At 38.4% G+C, this 24,665-nt stretch overlaps 1 protein-coding gene across 1 annotated transcript in view; it reads right to left on the bottom strand.

Annotated features, from left to right (window-relative positions):
• Window positions 1-24,665, bottom strand: part of EPC2 (enhancer of polycomb homolog 2) — a 183,503-nt gene that overhangs the window by 115,092 nt on the left and 43,746 nt on the right. The window contains 1 exon segment of the mRNA XM_043995732.1: window positions 23,136-23,295. Within this exon segment, the coding sequence (XP_043851667.1) occupies window positions 23,136-23,295 (160 nt within the window).

The following is a 24,665-nucleotide window of genomic DNA, read 5'->3' on the forward strand; positions in this document are numbered from 1 at the left end:
ATTACAATTCTTTTTTACCTCCTGTTCTGATTTCTTCTGACTGCTCATACCACATTTTCCAAACATGCTCAGGTAAGATTATCCAGCAAGCATCTGGACAGCCCAACAGAACTTCAAATTCAACATCTGCAAAACTGTACTCAATAATTGCCAAGATTCTTAGCACTCTATCCTGAGATGCTTTAAAAGGCCTTGAATATCCAGCATTCTGAATATCAACAATCCAGGGGCCTTATCCTGGAAAGTGGAGGTCAGCAGAAGAACCCAGATTATGCAAGGCAAGTACAACCATCCCATCCAAAAGCAGAAAAGGGCAGCTATGGTCTAGCATAAAGCCTCAATTCAGGAACAAAAGCTAGAGAGATGAGTAAACAAAAGAAGACATCAACAAGCATAAAAAATTATTGCAGAGGGCAGCTAGGTGGCGCAGTGGATAGAGCACCGGCCCAGGATTCAGGAGGACCTGAGTTCAAATTCAGCCTCAGACCCTTGACACGTACTAGCTGTGTGACCCTGGGAAAGTCACTTAACCCCAATTGCCTCACCAAAAAAAAAAAAATTATTGCAGATATTGAGATGCCCAAAAATCCTGCCTAAAATCAACTACATTAACAACTATAAGAAGTAATTCAAAGGAAAACATAGGTTTCCATAAAGATTCCATAAGTACCTAAATGAAATGAAGCAAGAGATTAAAACATGAAATAAAATCCCTGAAGGAAATAACTAGAAAGTGAGTAACTTAAAGAAAATGGCAAACTCTACCCAAGTAATATATTCCCTGAAAACTAGATCAAATAAAAATAAAAAAATCAATGACTGAAGAACAAGAAATGTACCAAAATACCAAAGAACCAAATTTAAAGTACAAGACTTGGAAGCTTCTACTAAAGCGATATCTTGAAATATAATATTTCAAAAGATAAAAGAGAAAGGCTTTTATAATCAAGATTATCTTTCCCTGTAAAGTTGAGCAAGGGAAATAAAGCTTTAATGGAATACAGAACTGTCAAGCATTTCTAATTTTAAAAAAAAAAAAAGGCCTGAGCTGAGCTGGAATTTGGAAATCCAAACACAAGTCAAGAAAACTCTAGAACAGTAAATTTACTGAAGAACTAGAAGGAACTATATGATGATGTAGTACTAAACCTTTCTAATAAAGGAGGGGAAAAAAGTATCCCTTCAGAACCTTAAAATGCTTCAAAGGGTTTTGAGGGAGTTGACTATGAAGAGATGAGGACCTGAGGATGGATTGGTTCTGTTCTAAAGAGCAAGGAGGGGGAAAGGAAGATAAGGTAAAAGTAATACACTAATGTAAAAATGAGAAAGAAGGTGGTAGAATTTGATATCTCTTGTAATTGAGGTATGTGAGAAGAAGGGGAGGAACAGACATGAAATGATCCTCACTCTTATTTGGAACTGAAACACAGAGTTTGGTATAAAAATACATCAAACTCAACAGGAAGATAGAAGAGAATAGGAGAGGAGGAGTTAAGAGGAAGTACAACAATAAGGAGAAAACAGTCACAAGCAAAACAAACTTCTTGATCTTGGTGACGCAGCAGGGGTGGGAATGGCTAGAATCTAATTGGGAATAAGCTGAACAAATTGTGACATATGAATGAAATAGGCCTATTTTTACACCATGAGAAATTGTGTAAGAGATGGTTTCAGAGAATCCAATATATTATGAACTGCACAGTCAAGTGAGCAGGACCAGGAGAAAAAAAAATTTACAAAAACATCATGCAGAAAAAGAACTTTGATTTAAGAACTATAATCAAGGGGCAGCTAGGTGGCGCAGTGGATAAAGCACCAGCCCTGGATTCAGGAGTACCTGCATTTAAATCTGACTTAGACACTTGACACTAGCCATGTGACCCTGGGCAAGTCACTTAACCCGGAAGGAAGGAAGGAAGGGAAGGAAGGAAGGGAAGGAAGGAAGGGAAGGAAGGGAAGGAAGGGAAGGAAGGGAAGGAAGGGAAGGAAGGGAAGGGAGGGAAGGAAGGGAAGGGAGGGAGGGAGGGAAGGAGGGAAGGAGGGAAGGAGGGAAGGAGGGAAGGAGGGAAGGAGGGAAGGAGGGAAGGAGGGAAGGAGGGAAGGAGGGAAGGAAGGAAGGAAGGAAGGAAGGAAGGAAGGAAGGAAGGAAGGAAGGAAGGAAGGAAGGAAGGAAGGAAGGAAGGAAGGACGGACTATAATCAATATAATGGCCAATCACATCACCAAAGCAGTATTAATAAAGCATTTCACCCATCTCCTGACAGAGAAGTAGACGACTCAAGGTGCAGAAAGAGATATTCATTTTTGGACATGGCCACCATGTGGGTTTGTTTTGAGTGACTATGTTTATTTGTTACAGGGATGCCCCCCCCACCCTTTTTAATTAAGGGGAGGGAAAAGGAGGAAGGAGGGATAGTAAGAGTAATGCTCAAAAAAAGGAGGGCCACTGATTTTTTTTTTTGGATGCATAAAAGCAAAGGAAGTTCCAAAGGAAACACAAAAGAACAGGATTGTTTTAAAACTAGCTGTGAAATTAATTATATACTTTTTTAAAAAGAGCAAACAGGGGCAGCTAGGTGGCACAGTGGATAGAGCACCGGCCCTTAAGTCAGAAGTACCTGAGTTCAAATTTGGCCTCAGACTCTTGACACTTACTAGCTGTGTGACCCTGGGCAAGTCACTTAACCCCAACTGCCTCCACCCCCCACCCCCCACCAAAAAAAAAAAGCAAATAGGGGGCAGCTAGATGGTGCAGTGGATAAAACACTGGCCTTGGAATTCAGGAGGACCTGAGTTCAAATCCAGCCTCAGCCACTTGACACTAGCTGTGTGACCCTGGGCAAGTCATTTAACCCTCACTGCCCTGCAAAAAAAAAAAGAAAAAAATAATTTTTAAAAAAAAGAGCAAACTATGAATTTGAAGATTCGTGTTTCATACAAATCCTTTTTGTGTTCCGCTTTGTATATGGAAACTTTCTGGTGTCTAAGTTTATAATTTTTTTGCATTAATAAACTATAAGTAAAGTAAGGAATTTACTTGTGTCTTGAATTCTGTATGGTATTTCAATAAGCAGAAGTAAGAAAAGGTAGACATTGTTAACAAGATAATAACACTTCTTCAAGACAAAGTGCTTTACAAATATTATCTCATTTAAGTCTCAAACCTGTGGAGTAGAAACTAACAGTATTACCCTCACTTTGCAAAAGAGGACACTGAGACTAAGGAAGTTATATGAATTGACTTGTGGTCATGCAGCTAATAAATAATGAAGATGAGATCTTAACCCAGGTCTTCCTTACTCCAAATGCAAAGCTCTATGCATAATACATGCTCTTTCACCTTATAGAAAAACAAAAACAGAAGAGGTGGTTAAAAGTTCAGGTGACAGGGGCAGCTAGGTGGCACAGTGGATAAGGCACTGGCCCTGGATTCAGGAGGACCTGAGTTCAAATCCAGTCTCAGACACTTGACACTTGCTGGCTATGTGACCCTGGGCAAGTCATTTGACCCTCATTGCCCCGCAAAAAAATTAAAAATAAATTTTAAAAAAATTTTAAACTTTAAAAAGTTCAGGTGACAGCAAATCCAGTGAGTAAGAAAGGGGGAATAATGTGACACTAACAATCGTATTAATGGCTATTTATAAAGAGGTTTAGCAAATGTCATTGTCAAATCAATTGCATGAGGAAGGTAGAGAATCTTCCATTATAATGGAGGTGGAATTGTGAGCTAGGCTTTAATGAAAGCTGGGAAGTTTAAGAGGCAGAGATGAAGATAAAGAGAGCATTTCCAATCATCGAGGAACAGACATCTTGTTTAATGGCAGGGAGGTAGGAGATGGAATGTCATATACAGAGAACATCAAGCAAACCAACTTCTCTGGAAGACAGGTTGCATGAGGGGAAACAATGAGAAATTGTTCTAGAAAGACAGATGAAATTTGTATTATTAAAGGATTTAAAAACCAATTAAAGATATGCATATGACCAGAAAAAATGGAGTAGTAGTTTTCTGCAAAACTCTTCAACCCCCTCCACCCTACCCAAAAGAAATCAGCCATCAGATATAGAGTAATTACAACAGAATTCACAAGATAGGAAGATAGAAACTCCATTTAAGGTAAAATATCATAATTAACACCAGAGCTCCCATTGAACACTTTCACCCAACCAACTCTGTGCAGCCATAATAGTGAATACAAGCAAGCTCACAAGCATGTGACTCAGAGTCCAGCTATACGGATCACACAGGGTAGTGATAGGGCCCAAAGCTCCTTCTGACCCTACAAGGTCTGTTGCCATAGAAAGTGAGAAAAATTCAAGCTCAGTGAAAGCCACATAAGATGCTTAAATCTAAAAAGGAAAAAGGAATCAGGACTGAGGAAAGGAATTAGAAACTCATCTGGAGCTGATCCTCTTTCCCATTCCCTCCAGGATATACACCTGAGACCTTCATATCTCCCAATATGAAGAGGATATTTTGAAGAAAGGCCCATTGTGTGTGTTTGTGTTGGGGGGGGGGGGCGGAGGCACAGGTGGCAGTGCAGTTTCCCTCGGTCTGTACATAGATGGGGGAGAAGCCAAAGAGTGAGAAAAATTCCCAAAGGCTAGTGATAGGAAATACAGGAGAAAAGCTAAATGACTAAAAGATCAAGAGTGAAAAACTGTCTGAATAAAAATCTAACTAAAAAGCAGAGAGACAGAGACAAAGATCACAAAAAAGAAAGAAATGGAATCTCAAAGGGAAAGCAAAGCACTTTGAACAAATTTCAGAGAAAGGAAAATGAACCATTATTACCTGATGAAAGACTGGAACCTCACCAGAGATAGTAAAATAACAGTAAAAAGCTCAAGAATGGTTCAAAAGAAAAAATCTTAAAAGAAGAAATTGCAGCACTCATTTCCGTATTTTTTTAAAAAACCACAAACATCAAAGTGGAAAATTGTATTAATGCTCAAATATCTCAAATAAACATGTGATCTGAAAAAAGTATAAGATTGAGATCAGTGGAAGAAAACTGGGAAGAATAGAACAAAAGGTAACAACATTAAAAGAATATACGATGATTTCTATACAAGTCAAAGAGGCTAATCTTGAAGAAAGGATGTGAAGAGAAGTTAAAAATCATGTCTTTCAAAAGAACATGGCAAACCAAAAATTACTGAGAAGTTAATGCAAGAAATAATGAAAGAAACTTTCCAGAACTCCTAAATATAGACAACAAAGCAGTGATCCAGAGAATTCCTAGATTACTACCAGAAAAACAAAAAACCACCACCAAACTATAAAACTTGTAGAATTTAAATTCCACAATTTTAACAATAAGTAATAAATTTTGTGAGAAGCAACAGAGACTTTCAAATATGAAGAAAAGGTAACTCAAATTATATAAGATTATACCACACTCACAAGAAGTCTTAGAAGAGAAATAGTACACTCCAAAGAGCAAAGATGAAGGCACAAATTCTAATAACATATCACCCAAATCATCAAAGAAAAACAAGTTATTCAACAGAAAGAAGGATTTTGTGGCATTCTTGCCTCCCAAAAGCAAACTTAAAAAACAAACAAAAAGTAGCAATATGAAATCCCAAACAGAAACACAAGAAAGATAAGTACAATCATCAAGAAAACACTATGTGGGCAGCTAGGTGGCGCAGTGGATAAAGCACCAGCCCTGGATTCAGGAAGACCTGAGCTCAAATCTAACCTCAGACACTTGACACTAGCTGTGTGACCTTGGGCAAGTCACTTAACCCTCATTGCCCCACCAAAAACAAACAAAACAAAAAAAGTGATGGGGTTAGAGCAAAAACTCCATTCCAGCCCTAAACATGGGGCAGCTAGGTGGTGCAATAGATAGAGCACCGGCCCTGGATTCAGGAGGACCTGAGTTCAAATCTGACCTCAGACACTTGACACTTACTAGCTGTGTGACCCTAGGCAAGTCACTTAACCCCAATTGCCTCACCAAAAAAAAAAAAAAAAGTAATAAAATCAATTCTTGCATGTTCTTAGGTTATAGCTTAGAAAAAAAAAAGAAAAAACAGACTGATCTAATAAGAGATTTTTTTAAAGAACAAGATAAATCATCAAAAGAAAAAGATCCTAAGAGTAATGTCACCTTTAAGAATCAGAAGAAAAGGTAGAGAGAGGAACTAAATTAAAATTTCATAAACTAAATCCCCTGAACCACATTAATCAAAACCTCTTATGGGCCAGAATAGCAAAATGTAAAGAGTATAGGTAAAGGTCAGGGAAATGAATAACAATCATTCCTTCCTTATCTGAAAAAGTTCAGTGGACTTCCACAGAGGAACAGGGTAGGGGTGGAGGGTGTCCCCCTAACATCAGAGAGGGAAGAAAAGTAGTGCCACTAAAGAACATTATTACCATGTAATGGTGATAGATGAGCAGAGTGTTATGTCTGGGAGAACTAAATTCAATTCTGGCCTCAGATACTTACTAGCTTTGTGAACCTGGGCAAGTTACTTAACTTTTGTTTGCCTCAGTTTCCTCAAATATTTTGAGAGATGGTATTATTATCTCCATTTTACAGGTGTGGAAACTGAGGCTAGGAAAGATTAAGTGACTTACCTAGGGTCACATACCTAGTAAGTGATTTGAGCCTTAAGTTCTTCCTGACTACAAGTCTAGCACTGTATCTACTGAACCATTTAGCTATCTCCAAAAATTAAGCAACACAGTTTTAGAAAACAAAATCCAATATTCTGCCATACAAAAAAGCCACCCCAAAATTAAAGATGCACAATGAAAATGGGCAGGAAAACAATTTACTATTCATCAGGTCTATTAAAAAAAAGAGTTGCAGGGGCAGCTAGGTGGCACAGTGGATAAAGCACCGGCCCTGGATTCAGGAGTACCTGAGTTCAAATCCCCCCTCAGACACTTAACACTTACTAGCTATGTGACCCTGGGCAAGTCACTTAACCCTCATTGCCCTAAAAAAAAAAAAAAGAGTTGCAAAACAAAGCAAAAATAAACATTGACAATATTAAGAGAGATAAACAGGGGAAACTATAAAGGAAGCATTGACAAGGAACCAATATCAACAACAAACAAGCACACACAAAATGGCATGGCATCTAAATTCATAAATAATGCAATTGTTGAAGCCTTTAATATTACTCTTCAGAGCTAGAAAATTATAGAAAAATTTAAAAGGAAAATACCGAAGGGAACAAAAATTTGGAGAATTTAAAGCTAAAGGGCTTATGCCATCTTTTGAATGGGAAGATTAAAGCATGTATGCATGTGTATTTTTCTTGGTACCCCACTATCTCTGTATAAACAGCATGTACACTCTGAGGTAGCACCTCACACCTATCAGAATGGCTAATATGACAGAAAAGGAAAATTATATAAATGTTGGAGGGGATGTGGGAAAATTGAGACACAAATGCACTGTTGGTGGAGTTGTGAACTGATCCAACCATGTCAGAGAGCAATTTGGAACTATGTGCAAAGGGGCAATCAAACTATATATACCCTTTGATCCAGAAATCCCACTACTAGGTCTATATCCTAAAGAGATTTAAAAAGAAATAAAGAAAAAAGGATCTACTTGAACAAATATATTTGTAGCAGTTCTTTTTGTGGTGGCCAAGAATTAGAAATGAAGGGGATGCCCATCAACTGAGGAATGGCTGAACAAGTTGTGGTATATGATTGTAATGGAATCAGATTGTGCTATAAGAAATGATAATAAGCAGGATGATTTCAGAAAAAATCTTAAAAAATTAGATCAACTGATGCAGTATGAACTGAGCAGAATCGTGAGAACATTGTACACAATAACAGCAATATTATATAATGATCAATTGTGAATGACTTAGCTATTCTCAGCAATACAATGATCCAAGACAATTCCAAAAGACTCATGATGAAAAATGCTAACCACATCTAGAGAAAGAACTGAGTCTGAATACAGATCACAGCATACTATTTTTCACTTTTTTTGGGGGGGGGGGCACCTTTTAGTCTGTTTCTCCTTTCACAATATGACTATTGTGGAAATGCTTTGGATAATTGCATATAAATAAGGTATATCAAACTGTTTACAATCTTTGGGAAGGAGGGAGAAAATTTGAAACTCAAAAAAATTTTTTAATCAATGTTAAAATTTTTCTTCACATGTAATTGGAAAAAATACAATTATATTTAAAGGAGGGAAAAAACCAGTTCTAGGGCACAGAGAAATCATAAATGATGCAAAAAGTAGAAATATTAAACAAATTCTTTACAGACCATAAGGCAATAAAAATAGTAATTTACATGGGGAAAGCAAACCAAAACTAAACCCAAAATGTAAATGTAATAATACCTTGACTACTTAATGAGTCAACTCACAAAGCATATTAAGTTGATAAACAAGGATTTAATGAGCACCTACCATGTGCCAGGTATTGCATTAGGCACTAAGAATACAAGGACAAAAAGTTATACGATCATAGCCCCAAAACTGAAAAGCCATTTGGTCCAATCACCTATTTTTGGAAATGAGAAAGCCGAAGCACAGGGAGCTTAAGTGACTTACTGAAGGTCACACAGGTAGTATAAGGTAAAATTTGAACCTGTACCTGAAAAACAATCCCTTTCTACCTCTTTTATCCCAATCTAGATCCTAAATATACTACCTAATGTGCTAGCTATGTTGCCCAGTTTTGTAGCATCTGCAAATATAAAATGCGTATCAGCATCTAGATCTTTATCCAAGCCACTGACAAAAAAGGGAAAACAGTCACATCCAGACCCCTATGTAGAGCACTCCACTAACTTTACCTGCCAAGTTCAACCAATAAATCAACAGCCATTTATTAAACACCTTCTGAGTGTCAGGCACTCTGCTATGTTCTGAAAACAAAAGACATAAATGAAACAGCCCCTGTCCTCAAGAAGTCAACATTCTCTCAGGTGTAATGACTGGAATTATGCCATCTGCTGGAGACTTACTGTAGAAAAGCTCTGCCATGAAGAGAAGGCCTCTGAGGGCAAGTCATGTGGTCAGTTTCTTTTTGCTCGTGGGTACTGTCTATCAAAGCTACCAGCCAATCAACTTGAAGATCCTCCCATTTCTGAGAAGTAGGAAGCGGTGAAGCAGAGGCTGGAAGAGGGGTTCTTCCTCTTTTGGTTCCTGACCTCACCATGGCAGGACAGATGATGGGGTCTTTTAGAAATAGTTAGATTTTTACCTTTCTCTCTGATCCTAATGCTCTTTAATAAATACTTAAACATTTATATACTCCTGCTAAAGCTTATAATTTATTGGTAACCACTCATTAGATTTTAGATAATATAGCTAGAATTTTAGCCCTTATATACATGTATGTATTTAAGTATATTAAAAATATTAAATAAAAACAAGGTAATTTTTAGCAGAGGCCCTAAAAAATAAGAAAAGACTTCAAGCAAAGGCTAATTCTTGAAAAAGACTAGGGATTCTAAAACACTGAGGTGAAGAATAATTATATTCAAGGCATGTGAGACAACCAATGAAGACATGGAGCTAGAGTGTTACATATGAGAAACTAGTAAAAAGGCTAGTTTGGCTTAACAACAGATTTTGTGAAGGGGAGTAAAGTCTAAGAATACTGGAAAGGTAGTCTAGGCCAGGTTATGAAAGGCTTTAAATGTCAAAAACAGGAGTTTTTATTTTATCCTAGATGTAAAAGGGAGTGACTGGAATTTACTGAACGGGGTTGGGAGGTGGGGAGTGTGGTGAGGAGAAAGACATGGTCAAATCTATACAAATCACTTTGACAGCTCTATGAAGGGTGGAATGAAATGAAGAGACTTGAATTGAAGCAGGGAGACCAATTAGGAGAATATTATAATAGTTCAGAAAACTAAAGAAGCAATAGCAATATATTAAGAAAATAATAACCATGTGACAATATACAAAAACTTGGGAGTTGTAATTAAAGCAATCCTCAAAGAAATATGAAAGCATAAAGGATCAATAAACCAAATATTCCATTTAAAAACTAGAAATATAATAAACTCAAAATAAGCACAAATTTGGAAGTATTTTGAAAAAATCTAATACAGAAATACATAAAAACAATGGAAAAATTATTAAAGAACACTAAAAAACTGGTTCTTTAAAAAAAAACCTCATGAAACCAATAATCTTCTAGCTAGTCTGACCCAAAAAGAGGAAAAGAAAATTATCAATTTTTTAAAAAAATGAACAAGTCAAAATTATGAGAAGGAAAAATTATCAGAATCAAAATTATCAGAATCAGAATTATCATACCTAACTTTATAGTGTGTAATGGAAGATTGCCCACAAAAATATAAAATATCCAAATTAAAAAACTGTGAAATAGGGATCTTAATGTAAACCTGGAAAATGAAACTGAGTAAAGTAATTCCCAAAAAGGGAACAGGGGAGGGAGGAATCCCTACTCTACTGGACTACTGGGGAATTTGTATATACATATATGCATATATATAATATAAAATTAATAAATACAAAATAGTTTGGTAATTATGGTACTAACAGTTGGGGATTCAGGAAGGCTTTCTTGTAGAAGTAACTAAAGTGTTGATTCTATGAAGAGAAAGAAGAAATATTGTGGAGGTGGAATTTAATAAGATTTGTCAATTGACTGTATATGTGTAGTAAGGAAAGGGTTGAAGATAATACTTGGGTTATAAATGTGCAAGACAAGGAGGATGGTGGTGCTTTCAACAAAACAGGGAAGTCTGGAAGGGAAATACTTTGTGGGAAAAGGTAACTAAGATCAATTTGGGGAATGCTGAGTCTGGATGCTTCTAGGACATCTAGGTTGGCAACTGCTAACAGAGGACTAATGTTCAAAGAGACTGGGAGATGGTTATAGAGAACTGGAAGTCATCTGCAAAGAGATGACAGTTAAACCTATGTGAGCTGATGAGGTGACTGGTTACCAGAAGAGAGAAAAGAGGGAAAAGAAAGGAGGACCTAGGACAGAGCCTTGTGAAAGACACCCATAGGGTAAAGATTGATAGAAAATTCTAAGTACTTATTAAAAAAAAAAAAAGGAGTGGAGAGTAACAGTTTAAAGAAAACGTATCAAGAGTTGAAGTCACTCCAAAGCCATTTAATTATGAAATGGAAAATACCATCAAGAACAGTAAAACTGCCACATTTATAGGCTAACATCATAATCCCAGATGTACTTAGAAGAGACAGAAATGGTACTAAAGTGAATAACTTTAATTATACAGAAAAGCAGCTGAATTAGACAAAGCATATATAAAGAAGATCCCTGCTGGAGGCATAACAAAAATAATTTAAAAAACAAAAAAGCTCAGACTTTATTTATACTGAAAAAAGTGGCTGGGAAACCATCAACTAACTACCAAGATATATGCCTACCTTTCCCATCTACATGACTTCAAACATCACTTCTATGCAGATGACTCCCACGTCTATATTTCTAGCACTAAATATTCTTCTAAGTTCTAGACCTTGATCTTCAACTATCTGCTATAGATAATCTAAATGTCTCATTGATGTTTTAAACTCAACATTTATAAAATTGAACACCTCGTTTCCCTCCAAAATCTGCTATATCTGGCCTATTTCTCTTTTTTTGTTTTGTTTGTTTGTTTTGGTTTGGTTTTGTGAGGCAGTTGGGGTTAAGTGACTTGCCCAAAGTCACAAAGCTAGTGGTAAGTGTCTGAGTCCAGATTTGAATTCAGGTCCTCCTGAATCCAGGGCCGGTGCTCTATCCACTGCACCACCTAGCTGCCCCCCTCTCTATTTCTCTTAATGAAGCTACCTTTCCTAGTCAACCATGTTCATAACCTTACATTCACTTTTTGTTTTTCCTCTTGAATTGATTTTCAACTTCCCACACCTGCTGGGGGTGTGGTGTGTAGGGTAGGTTTAGGTGGGGTGTGTGGGTATATACCGGTGTGGGTGTGACTGTTACCCTGCCCCCCCCTTGAATATAATTATAATAAAGAACTTTACATAAATTATCTCATTTTATCCTCAAAGCATCCAGGCAGGTGGGGGCTGTTATTATCCTCATTTTACAGATAGGAAACTGAGGCAGAGAGCAATTAAGTGGATGAGACCACAAAGGGAGGACATTCAGAGTAACAATTCTCAAACTTTTGATGTCACAGACCCCTTTAATAGTCTGGTAAAGTCTATCAACCATTTCTCAGAATAATGTTTTTAAATGTATAAAACAAAATATTATATAATTATACTGAATTACATTTATATTTCAATCATATTGAAATACAATTATCAGAGTATATATGTTATTTTAAAGTTTGTAGACTTCCAATTTAAGGATCTTTGAAATAGGGGCAGCTAGGTGGCACAGTGGATAAAGCACTGTCCCCGAAGTCAAGAGTACCTGAGTTCAAATCCAGCCTCAGACACTTGACACTTACTAGCTGTGTGACCCTGGGCAAGAATCTCTGAAATAAAGAGAAGGCCAAGAATAGAGTCTTGGAGACAATCAACATTAATGGGCCTCATTCTAGCAATGAGAGATACATTCATGTGTAACTTATAAACTGCCCAGAACATAGAAACAAGTGGTTTTAACACAAAATATAGAAAGGAAAGAGAATACCATTCCATTTCCTTTCAAGGAAGAAGAAACTAGTGGAAAGGTAGGTTCCCTCTTTGGAAACTGGTCTGAAATTGCAATGCCCATGGATAAGATCCATATTCCCAATTTTTAAAGCTGGAATAACAGAGACCATCACTCTCCTTTCTTAGGCCTCAAAAGGTTAAATGTTTCCTGTGGCTTCAATTCACATCCCCTACAGTTTTATTTTACAGGTGTATAATGCTAACTAGATTCTGCAATTGCAAAGCGTCAACAGGGGATCCATTTTCCCCTTTGTATTCACTAATTCTATCTAGCTGAAGTAAGTAGCCCAAGAGTTCACAGGGACTTTTGAAAGAAAGGGAAGACAAAACCAATATGTTTTCCTAAAATTCTAAAAGAATTGCCCAAAGTGTCTCAAGGATCAGAAAGATGAAATATAATTCCTAGGTGAGTTGTATATGTCCTAAAGAGCTTTTTGTCTAATCTGAACTTTAAAATTTTTACTATCATAGCAAAGAATTTCCCATATTTAGCTGTTAATCCTAAATTTCTCTTCCCTTTCTCAGTCAAACTTCAAAAGCTATCTACATTCAATACCTCTACATCCTTTTCCCTCCCTCTTTTCTAAATGCTCTGCAGTTTGATTTCCAACTTCATTAATCAACAGAAACTGCTCTTTCCAAACTAATAATGATCTCTCAACTGCCAAATTTAATGGTCTTTTCTCGATCTTCATCTCCTTTTTTACCTCTCTGCAGCATCTGACATTGTTGACTGCAACCTCTTTTGGAATACTCCTCCAAAGGTTTTCTAGCACTGCACTACCCTGGCTCTCCTATTGATGATTTTCACTATTTTATCATCCACATCATGCTCACTAAGGCTCTGAACTGAGGTACTCTTTCTCTTTTCTTCTATATGCTCTCACTTGTCGAACTCTATCAATTCTTAGAGGTTAATTTACTACCTCTATGTACATAACTAACTCCCAGATCTTCATTTCTGGCCCTAGACTTTCTGATATCCACTAGCACCTGGACATTTATAACTACAGGTAGCACAAGCACTTCAAACTCAGCATGTTCCAAACACTGCACAAGTTCTTTTCCCCTAAACCTACCACTCTTGGGAAATTCCTGTTTCTGAGAGGCACCACCATCCTTCCACAGTCACCCAGGTTTAACTGTTAAGTGGCCACGCTCACTTTACCTCATATATCAAATCAGTTGACACTTCTATTTCCACACCTGTCACATATGTCCCCTTGTTTCTTATGACTTCTCTCTGTACTAGCTCAGCATTTCATTATCTCTGACTTGGACAATTACAAAAGCCTCCCACTTGCTTTACCTGCCTCAACTCCCCCCAGTACATCCTCCACACAACCACCAAAATGATTTTCCAAAATCACCAGTCTGACCATGTCACCTTACTACACAAAATCCAGAGTCTCCAGATTGATATATGACCAAATATAAATCCTTCTGTTTGCCATTTAAAGCTTTTCACAATCAGGTCTAGGGCAGCTAGATGGCGCAGTGGATAAAGCACGGGCCTTGGATTCAGAAGGACCTGAGTTCAAATCCAGCCTCAGACACTTGACACTTACTAGCTGTGTGACCCTGGGCAAGTCACTTAACCCTCACTGCCCTGCCAAAGAAAAAAATTTTTTAAACAATCAGGTCTAATCCTGCCTTTCCAAACTTATTGCACAAAACTCCCTTCCTTTCAGGTACAATGGCATTCCTTGCCTTGCTGTAGTTCCTCACATATACCCCTCCTTCTCGGATCTTTATGCCTTTGAGCTAGCTATCCCCGACTCCTGGAATGCTGTCCATACTCATCTCTAACTCTTAGAAATCCTGGCTTCCTTTAAGGCTCAACTCAACCCCAACTTTCTGAATGTGGTCTTGCCACCTTAAGCTAATATAGGGTGGACCAAAAGTCACAAAGGAGTCGTAAAGGATGTTTTAACAGCTTTCTGAAAAGTATCATGAAAATTTTACATCAATTTTCCAACTTAATATTAATAAACCAGATACTTTTTTCATAGAAATATTGTTCTTACAAGGTGTTCACAGTTAAAAGTTCTTCAACAGTCAGGTGTGTGAAAAACTGGCGGGAGGGGTTGTCTCCTCTCACTATCCACAGGTGATTATTGTGTATTCAGATTGAGAGATTTCTGTCTGGGAAAGTGGATTCAGATTGTATATTCAGCTTGAGAATAGAAGCAGATACTCAAATGCTAATGTCCACAAATGGGGGTTAATTCAAATAGAAAAGAACTTCTCACAAGAAGTTTTAGGAGAAACAACTTCCCATGAGAGAATCGAAGTACAATAGCTGTTAAGGATGGGAAGAGATAAAAAGGCCTCCCAGCCTCCATTTTGTGGTTCACCCCAGGAGGGGGTGATCCATTCTCGAGAGAATGACAATAAATGAGCTTCTGACACATCACCAACGCTGAGTGATATTTCTCACAATTGGAGGTCCCACCAAGATATTATGAAATTATTATTTGAAAGGGGCCTTTGGACCTCCGAGTCTCAGCACAAGGACAAGACGTCAGTGGTAGAGTGGAGGGGCTGGAGCTCAGAGGCTGGGTGGTTCCAGAGAAACAACTCCAGCAGTTGGAGAGGTCACAAACTTAGGTGAGCTCACAAAGGGGGTAAAGATTTATCAGAGTAGGAAAGAATTTTAACCACAGAAGTTTGCACATGGGAGGAAAAGATCTATGGAGTTGAGTACTTCCAGGGGTGGTTTTACCAGCCTGGGGAAACTGAGGCAAAACCTCGGCTGTGGACTGTTTTGGATTGCAGCCGAGCCTGGCAGTTAAAGTCTGTGGGCTAAATGGTTTATAGGGGGCTCCCAAACCCCGAATTAGAAAAGTCACCAAGGACGGTGCTAAAGGAACTGAGGGGCCTAATAAGAAATCTTTAAGAGACAAGCCCCTCCTAGGGAAGTGATCAGGAAAGAAATTGAACCCTGTTTATACTGGCAGTGAAAAAGAAACAGGATAAAATATTTTGGGATGAATGAGTTTTGAAATCAGGTGTGGGGGGGAGATGCCATGTGTTCTAAAGCCCCCTCCCCCCCCTTCACGTGGCAGTTTCTGCTATGGGGGAGGGGAAGGACTGAGAAAGTAAGTTTCAAGGGGATAGAAATTGTCTGAGAGTGTCTGTCTCGTGTGTGAATGTGTGAAATTGTCTTAAATGTTCAAGTTTCTGTATAAAAAAAAAAGTGTAAATTTGTACTCGGAAACCCATGCTGTGGCTGGATTAAGGAAGTAGTGGAGGGACAGAAAGAAATTCACCACTCCAGCATTGTTTTGCAAACTAATTGGGAAGTATGACTTGTGGTACACAGCTGCTCTTTCTCTCCCTCCCTCCTTCTCAGGTGCTGGCTGCACAGCAAGGGAGTTGTAGGTGGGTGAGAAATGTTTAGAAAAAAAATTTTTTTAAGTGTCCAGATAATTTTAAATCATTGGCATAAGCAAACAGAAAGAAAGCTGTGCTGTTTTATGGGATGTCAGGTCTCATTTTCTGGTGAAATTTATTATTGTGATGCTCTATAGTTTTAAGCTGGTTACCTCAGGTGATTTGTAATATGTAGAGGGGGGAGGTACCCAGCAGTTTCATTGTGTTGGACATAGTGTAGGGATGTGGATGAATTTAATTGACTGTGGTAGTAGTTTTCTGTGAGAGAGAGAGCAAGAAACACATCCATAGCAAGATAGATATGTAGGGAGAGTAATAAAGATTGAGTGATGGATTGGAGGGAAAGGAGATTTGTGTATGGAGCAATGTAGTTAAAAAGGAAGGGTCTGGGCAGCTAGGTGGCACAGTGGATAAAGCACTGGCCTTGGATTCAGGAGGACCTGAATTCAAATCCAGCCTCAGACACTTGACACTTACTAGCTGTGTGACCCTGGGCAAGTCACTTAACCCCAATTGCCTCACAAAAAAAAATTAAAAAAAAAAAAAGGAAGGGTCTGGGAAGAAAAGTCTTGTTTGACTGCTTGATGAATGGAGAGCATGAATCCGGGTGAACAGGCTGAGTGGGGAGACCTGAAGAAGTTGGACCCAAAGAAGGGATGGATAGCCAGCAGCCCACAGGGAAGGAGAAGTGAATTTAAAAAGAGGCATGCATGTTGAGGCAGAGGCATGGTGAAATCAAGTGTAATGCAAAAGCAATTTGTATCTGGAGACCTAGAGTTACCCCGAGGTGGATATATGGAGAGGTGAAATCTGTGAAAATGTCACGGCAGAATGGGACCATAGGCTGAGAGTCCTCAAGGGAGACAGTTGAAGCAAAAGGCAGGAGTGATGGAAGAGAGAGGTGGATTGAGATGGAAATCAAGGGATATAATCCAAATGTGTAGGAAAGTTGACCTCTCCAGAGTGTTAATGAGAAGGCAGAAGGCAGGGATGAAGGCATGGAAAAGTTAGCCTGAGCATAAGTAGTGAATGAGAAATGGCTAGCTGACTGGAGAGAGTGTGGATAGGTCTAAGGCAGGGAGAAGTAATTGACTGGAGTATGGAGAAGTTTGTTGTTTTCCAGAAGCAGGAAGGGAAAATCTAGCTGTTTGCCATTTCGCGCTGTCAATGGAAGAAGAGAGTGGGAAACATGTTGGAGCAGAGTGCCAGGAAAAGAGACAGGGCATGGAGTCAGAGATATATGAATGGATAGAGTGTCACAATAGGAGGTGTGTGAATGAAGAAGCAGGAGTGCTGTTTTCTAGAAGGTGGATAGGATAAAGTGAGGCTGAAGTGATGGTAGAGGGAGTCCTCACCATTTAGGTGAAGTTGAATGGAGGGAGTGCCTGTGGAGGGAGAGATGACCCATGGGGGAAGTCTGATCATAGAGAGATGGCTAAATAGAGAACAAGTGCTTAGTGGGAGAAATGTGGAGAGGCAGAATGTATTTGCTGGTGAGGTGGAGGACTGGAGAGATGGGTGACATGGATTGAGACACAGCTGTGTGGAAAGCAGTAGTCACTGAGAGAGGAAATGCATGCCAAAGAGAATAAGATTCAGAATGGATTCTCAGAGAGCATGTGAAAGCCAGTTAAAAATGGCTGGCTGCAGAATCTGTGGAGAGGTAGAACGATGCTGTGAGGAAGAGGTGAATTGCTAGAGATAGATGCCTGGAGAGTCATAGTCCTTGAGAGATAACATGTAGTGAAAGAGAATCGTGTGTGAGAAATAGAGAAATTTAGGGATGAGTGAATAGAGCAATGAGAATCCTGAGAATTGAAGATAAAAGTGTGAGAGAGTCATTGGACAGGAAAAGAGAGGTAGAATGTAAGAGAAAGCTAGAGAGAAAGGCAGTATAAAAGACCTGAATGTGGGAGGATTAACAGGTGATAGTACTGGAGAGGAAGGCAAGAGAAGAAGATTGTGCAAAAAAGGAGAAATGGATGGACAGATAGGTTGAGGACAGTCAGAAAGTCAAAGAGAGCAAGAGGTGAAATATGAGGGGTGAAATGGGAGGTCCTGCCTCCTGGAAAAGGGGAGAAAGTAGTTCCCAGAACAAGCCACACCCTCTCAGAGTTCAGCTGTAAGGAAAGGGAAAAGTCAGCACATTTTAACTTTAAGCTTGTTATCTGATAAGTTTCTAATATAGCTGATAGCTTTAGAGGTCCTTAGATAAAGGAGGATGTTACCAGGGGTTATTATCAATCCACAGTTGATTTGATTTAAACCAAAATCTGCCCTAAAAGAAATCTAGTCTGTTTACTTTTCTGTAATAAAGCTTACCTCCCAGGGTTGTGAGGATCACATGACTGTAAAGTGCTTAGCCTAGGGTGAGGGTTTATATAAATGATTTTTCTGTGTATAGAGCAAACAAATCCAATTCGAGTGATTGGGGGGGGGGGGGGGGGGGGGGGGGGGGTGCCAGGAGTGAGTATGGTGCCCAGGTGTGGCTCTCCCAGATAACTTTCTCCCTAAGTGGGAAACTACCTGGTCTTGTCTCCCCAGGGGGTAGATTGGCAATTGATGGGTTTTGTTTCAACTTTTACAAAATACCTAATGCTTTAAGGTATTATGTTTCTAGATCTATTACAGTGTATTATTTGGTAAAATGCTCAGGTTTGCCATCTGCCTACTAATGCTTACATGATCATATTATGATTACTCTGCTTCTAGTGATAAAAGGAAAAAAATCAAGAAGAGAGATAAAGTTATGGAAGTTTCATGTGATTTCTTTGTGAAATGCAGCTTGGTGTTCCAAAGAGGGGGATGGGACTTAGAAATCCTTAGAGCAGCTCTGTATGGGCCATTGTGATGTTTCTGAATCCTGTAAGTTGCTCCCCACTGCAAACACATTTGGGGGTGAGAGAGGTGTGACAGAGGTAAAGTTAACTTTCCTCAACTTAATCTTGGGGAATTCCAATCTTAAAGGTTCCTTTCTGGCATTGAGGATTGAATAAGAGAGAGAAACATTTGTCATTTGAAAGTAGTTTATCTCATGAAGGGTTGGTGAATGTTCCTTTTTAATATCAAGATATTTTAAGCTATTTCTTTAGGGGGAAAGAGAAAAAGCAGTGTGTGTGTGTGTGTGTGTGTGTGTGTGTGTGTGTGTGTGTGTGTGTGTGTGTGTGTGTTTTCAGGATATAATGTGTGCATGTTCAATTAATACTTGTATGATATAGAAGGCCTGCTATCTTATTTGAAAGCTAATTTGTTGCAAAGACAATTTGATATTGATAATAATTATATCCAAAACTACTGTGATTTGTGATTAACTGATGGAAAATGCTTTTCTGAGACCCTGAATATCTGAGTTTCATTCTTAGATTTGGTGTGCCCTTGTAACACTTATGACATGAGTAGACAAAGTGGAAGTCTGTTATTGTAACACTGAATCAATTGGTTATTAACTTAATACTAAAGCATCTAAATTACTGCATTAAGCTGTGAAAGGGATCTTGCTGTTTTAATCTGAACTTACTGGTATTAATATGTATAAGATATACTAGTGATCACTGGTAACTTATGAATTGTCTTAGAGGAAATAGGAGTCAACCTACTTATGATTCTTATTTGAAAGCTAGTTCACATTTTTTTTGCTGTCATCATTATCCTCAGTTGTTAAACTCATATGAGACTTGGATTATGGGAATTTAACATTTGAGACACTGATTGCCTTTATTCTGAGTTAGACGCTAGCCATCCATGAGAGGAATACATACAAGAGCAGGCAATGAACTTTCACAGAAGGGGAGACACACACAAAGTCCAGGTACTGCACTGCTTTGGGAAAGGCCAAGAGAATGGCCACTGACAAGAGCTGAGGTGGGATTCTCATGGTTTAATTTCTTCCCTACCCCTCCACAGCACCAGACTGCCAGGCTATACCATCTCATTCTACGCCTGACTTTGATTCCCCCTCCTATATGCCTGATGCCATGGACATCTCACTCCTATGGATCTGATTAAGCCTGACTCAGTTTCCCCTCAACATACTGCACTGGCTGTCTACAGCCAGCCCTCTAATTATCTCAGGTGTCATGATAAACACGAAGTTGAATTTGGCCATGGCATCTGTTACCAGTTATATTAGATTCTTTAATTTCTCATAATGGCATGAGGATAATTAGGCAGATGATGCAAAAAATGATGAAACAAAGATGAAGCCTTGTATTAAAGAAGGGTATATGAGTATAACTTATGTACTTTTCTGCAAGTAACTTAAGGAGACATCCACTTTTGTTAAGAGGTTATTATGCATTTGAAAACTGAATCAGGTGCAGCTAGGTGGTGCAGTGGATGGAGCACCAGCCCTGGAGTCAGGAGGACCTGAGTTCAAGTCCACACTGGGATACTTGACACTTACTGGCTGTGTGACCCTGGGCAAGTCACTTAACCCAAACTGCCTCACCAAAAAAAAACCCAAAAAACCCTGAATCAGAAACATCTCAAGTTTGTTTCAAGAAAAGTATAAGAGAGTAACTTAGAGAATGTTTTGTCCTGTTTAAGTTTATTATGTCATGTGGAGATAACATCTGTCTGTAGAGCATGTCCTATAAACATGGTTTATTATGGACAACTTATTTGACATGCACTGTTTTGAAATTAATTGCTTAAGTGTCATCCTAAAGTCTTTTACTACAATTGAAGTTAACTTGATAACTTTTATGTAAGTTCATTTGTGATCATTTTCTTATAAAGGTATTCTGTAACCTAAGTTTTATGTGAGGATTAGATCTTAAACAACTGAGTAAGAATTTTTTAAGAATTGTTGGTCAAACTGATATATATGCAATCTGGAAAGATTTAAGAGTTCTGCTTTCTGTGGCATTTTGAAACATTTGTCATAGCCTGCAAGTATCAAGGTAATGGTAACCCTGGGGCCTGTTGTTAATAATGTTTATTAAAGATAGAATTGGATAAAGCTGTAAACAATAGGGATGGGGCACTCATGTTATAATTTTATTGAGATTTTAATAGGACCTGAGAAGTAAATCTACTGAAGAAGTGCCCTGGAGACGACATCTTCCAGACTGCCCCAAGGAAAGTGGTTCCAGAGACCGGACAGCAGACAGCTATATGGGACATGAAATTGCTAACTGAATTGGGGGGGGGGGGGCGCAGATTGTTACTGAAATTACAAAGAGGCTTGATACATAACTAGCTATAACTAGCAAAATGTCTTGGGAGTGTGTGTCATGCTGGGTGGCCAATGCTGCACCTTCATCCCAAATAATACCACGCCTAGTAGGCTTCCGCCAGTCTCGGATGACCTTGAAGAGCCACAGGCCACAGTGTGGCTGTGCGGTCTGATATGGGAGCCTCAGCTCATGCCCCCGCAGCTCATCCCCCAAGGAGGACATCGGGAAACTGTGTTCTCTGTTGCCCATCGGTTCCTGCTTCTCATTCGTTTTTCTGCCTCCAGAGCTTGGAGGCCTAATGGTTCGATAACTAGAGCCTTGAAAGACTTATATTCACAGATTTACACCAAGGGACAGAGGAGAAATGGAATGACAGGAGCCCAATAATAAAGAGGAGGGATTGTGAGAAACTGGAGGGACGGGTTATCTCCTCTCACTATCCACTGGTGATGGTTAGCCTGGGAATACACCCACAGGTGATTACTGTGTATTCAGATTGAGAGATTTCCTCAGGGAAAGTGGATTCAGATTGTATATTCAGCTTGAGAATAGAAGCAGATACTCAAATGCTAATGTCCACAAATGGGGGTTATTTCAAATAGAAAAGAACTTCTCACAAGAAGTTTTAGGAGAGGGCAGCTAGGTGGTACAGTGGATGGAGCACCAGCCCTGGATTCAGGAGGACTTGAGTTAAAATCCAGCTCGGACATTTGACACTTACTAGCCGTGTGACCCTGGGCAAGTAACTTAACCCCAATTGCCTCCCCCCTCCCCCCCCCCCCCCCAAAAAAGCCATTTTAAGAGAAACAACTGGGGCAGCTAGGTGGTGCAGTGGATGGAGCACTGGCCCTGGATTCAAGAGGACCTGAGTTCAAATCCGGCCTCAGACACTTAACACTTACTAGGTGTGTGACCCTGGGCAAGTAACAACCCCAATTGCCTCACTAAAAAAGAGAGAGAGAGAGAGAGAAACAACTTCCCATGAGAGAATCAAAGTGGAAGCCTCCATTTTGTGGTTCACTCCACAAGGGGTGACCCATTCTGATGAGAATGACAATAAATGAACCTTTGACACATCACCAACACTGAGTTCTAGAAGTTATTGGAGTGATATTTCTCACAGGTGACAAAGTAAAATTCTATATTTTATTTTAAAAAACACTTCAACAAAAATGTGCAGAGTTTAAAATTTTGCGGACTCAGTTTTGGTTTTGGTTCTGGGCTTCTAAGGATTTGAACATCTCTAATTCAAGAAAAGGAAAAAACCCTAAATTATTAATCTTGACAGAGAAATGGAATGATGAAATTCTTCAAAGAAAGCTTTAACCATCATAGGAAAATAAATGGAAATAATGTCCAGCTGCACTATACTGGAAGAAAATAAGTTTTAGTAAAACATGAGACTTCAATCAAAACTAAAGAGCTTACATTAAGCCAACAAACTGAGCAGATGACAATAAAATCAGAGAATACAAAAAAATCACAAGAAATTCAATTTATTTTGGAAAGAAATGGGTCTCTGGGAAACAAACTGTAACATCCAAGGATTTTTAAGTCATTTTTAGGAAATACTTTCCTGAATCAGCATAAAAAATGTTTTTAAAATTCACTGCTGGCATTAGATTTAATAGAACTGAACTTTTAAAAATGTTTACAAGTACCTCTTCCTCTCTCCAAAGCTGTAGAAGAAAGTCTAAATGAAATATCAAATAAAACCAGCCATACGTTCTAAATACCACACAAACATTAACCTTTTACAAGCCCTATGAATAGTAAAATTGTACTTCAATTTTAAAAGTAGACACAACGGTTCCATTTTAAAATTTAGGTTTGCTTTTTAACCAATGTGTATATATAAAAACTATTTTAAAAGAGGGGAAAATAAGATCTGATAAAATGAAATTGCAAACAGAAAACAATAATTCAACAAACTTACGCTGAATATGAATGAACTGTTTTGGCTGTTTAAACTCTCCTTTGTATAGACGATTATAATAGATGACGTTGCTTTCTGCCTCAGGAACTGGAATGACCATGCTCTCTTTCTTTTCTCTAAACACTTGCTGTGCTGAAATTGCTCGCTGTAAATGGTGTTCCTGAAAATGTAAAGTGAGCAATTTAAGTTGTGTTAATAATAAAAATTCAATGTACAACTATATTTAAAATTGTTTTGTAATATTATGTGCCAATGGTTTTAAAGAACCCAAATAACCAGGGCTTGAATTTTTCTGACACTAATTATTAGAGAACAAGAAGCAAATCTTATAATTAATGCATTAAAAAAATAACTTGCAGACTATAGCCTAGAGTCAGTATATATTCAGTCATCTCCTACATCTTTTACTTTAATATAAGTAAACCATGGAAAGTTATAATTATTAGAGATAAAGAATTAGAATAGTGATGTGAAACAGAAATACTGATTTAGAAAACCACAAATTAACATTACCTATATTGTGTTACAATTTTATTTATTTTACTAAACATTTCCCAATTACATTTTTGTTGAGGTTAAGTGACTTGCCCAGGGTCACACAGCTAGTAAGTGTCAAGTGTCTGAGGCCGGATTTGAACTCAGGTACTCCTGACTCCAGGGCTGGTGCTCTATCCACTTCGCCATCTAGCTGCCCCCCCCCATTACATTTTAATCTAGTTCAGGCTCCACTTAGTAGTTTTGTAGGTCCTTTGCAGCCCACAGAATTTGATACCTATGAATTAAAATTTCCAGAGATTCAATTATGCTCAATATTCCTCTGAAAATAAAAATAAAACAACCCAAAAAAACCCCACTTATCTCACTGACCCTGTGTTAACAATAAAAAGATTGATGGCTATAAACAGTAAATGCAATCTCCACAGTCAGTTGATATTTTGTTTAAATGTTTTGAATGGGTTATTCATCCATACACACACATATATCACATACGGATGAATAGATCTTTAACAACTACTTCAAATGGACAATGAGCTAGGTCAAGACAAACACAAGGAGAGCAAGTTGAATGTCCCCAAATTTATGCCTGAAATAAAGTCCTATTGTTTAAATATTAATATTATACTGGTGTTACTATATTGCTGTAAGTCATGGAGCCCTATAGTCTTTTGAAGTTTCAGTACTTTTTTTTAAAGAAAGAAAGTCCCTTATCTTTTGTCTCTGTCTTTCCACTAGCTGTCTCCTATGACTGGTTGGCACCCCTTCTCAACTCCATTTCTTAACCTCTCTCTTTATTCAAGGCACAGATCAATCACCTCCTTCTGAGCCTTCTACAATCACCACCCTCAATTGTTAATGCCCTATCTCTCAAATTACCCTGTATTTAATGTCATGGTATTTATTTTTACGTTTTCTCTTTATATTTATTATGTTTGTACTTCTATGTCCTTGCAGTCTCCAAATTAGAAGACAAGCTCCTTGAGAGTAGGAACTGTTTCATTTATTGTATTTGTATCCCCATTGTCTAGCATA

Source organism: Dromiciops gliroides, chromosome 3, assembly GCF_019393635.1.
Source record: "Dromiciops gliroides isolate mDroGli1 chromosome 3, mDroGli1.pri, whole genome shotgun sequence".
NCBI classification, from domain to species: Eukaryota; Metazoa; Chordata; class Mammalia; order Microbiotheria; family Microbiotheriidae; genus Dromiciops; species Dromiciops gliroides.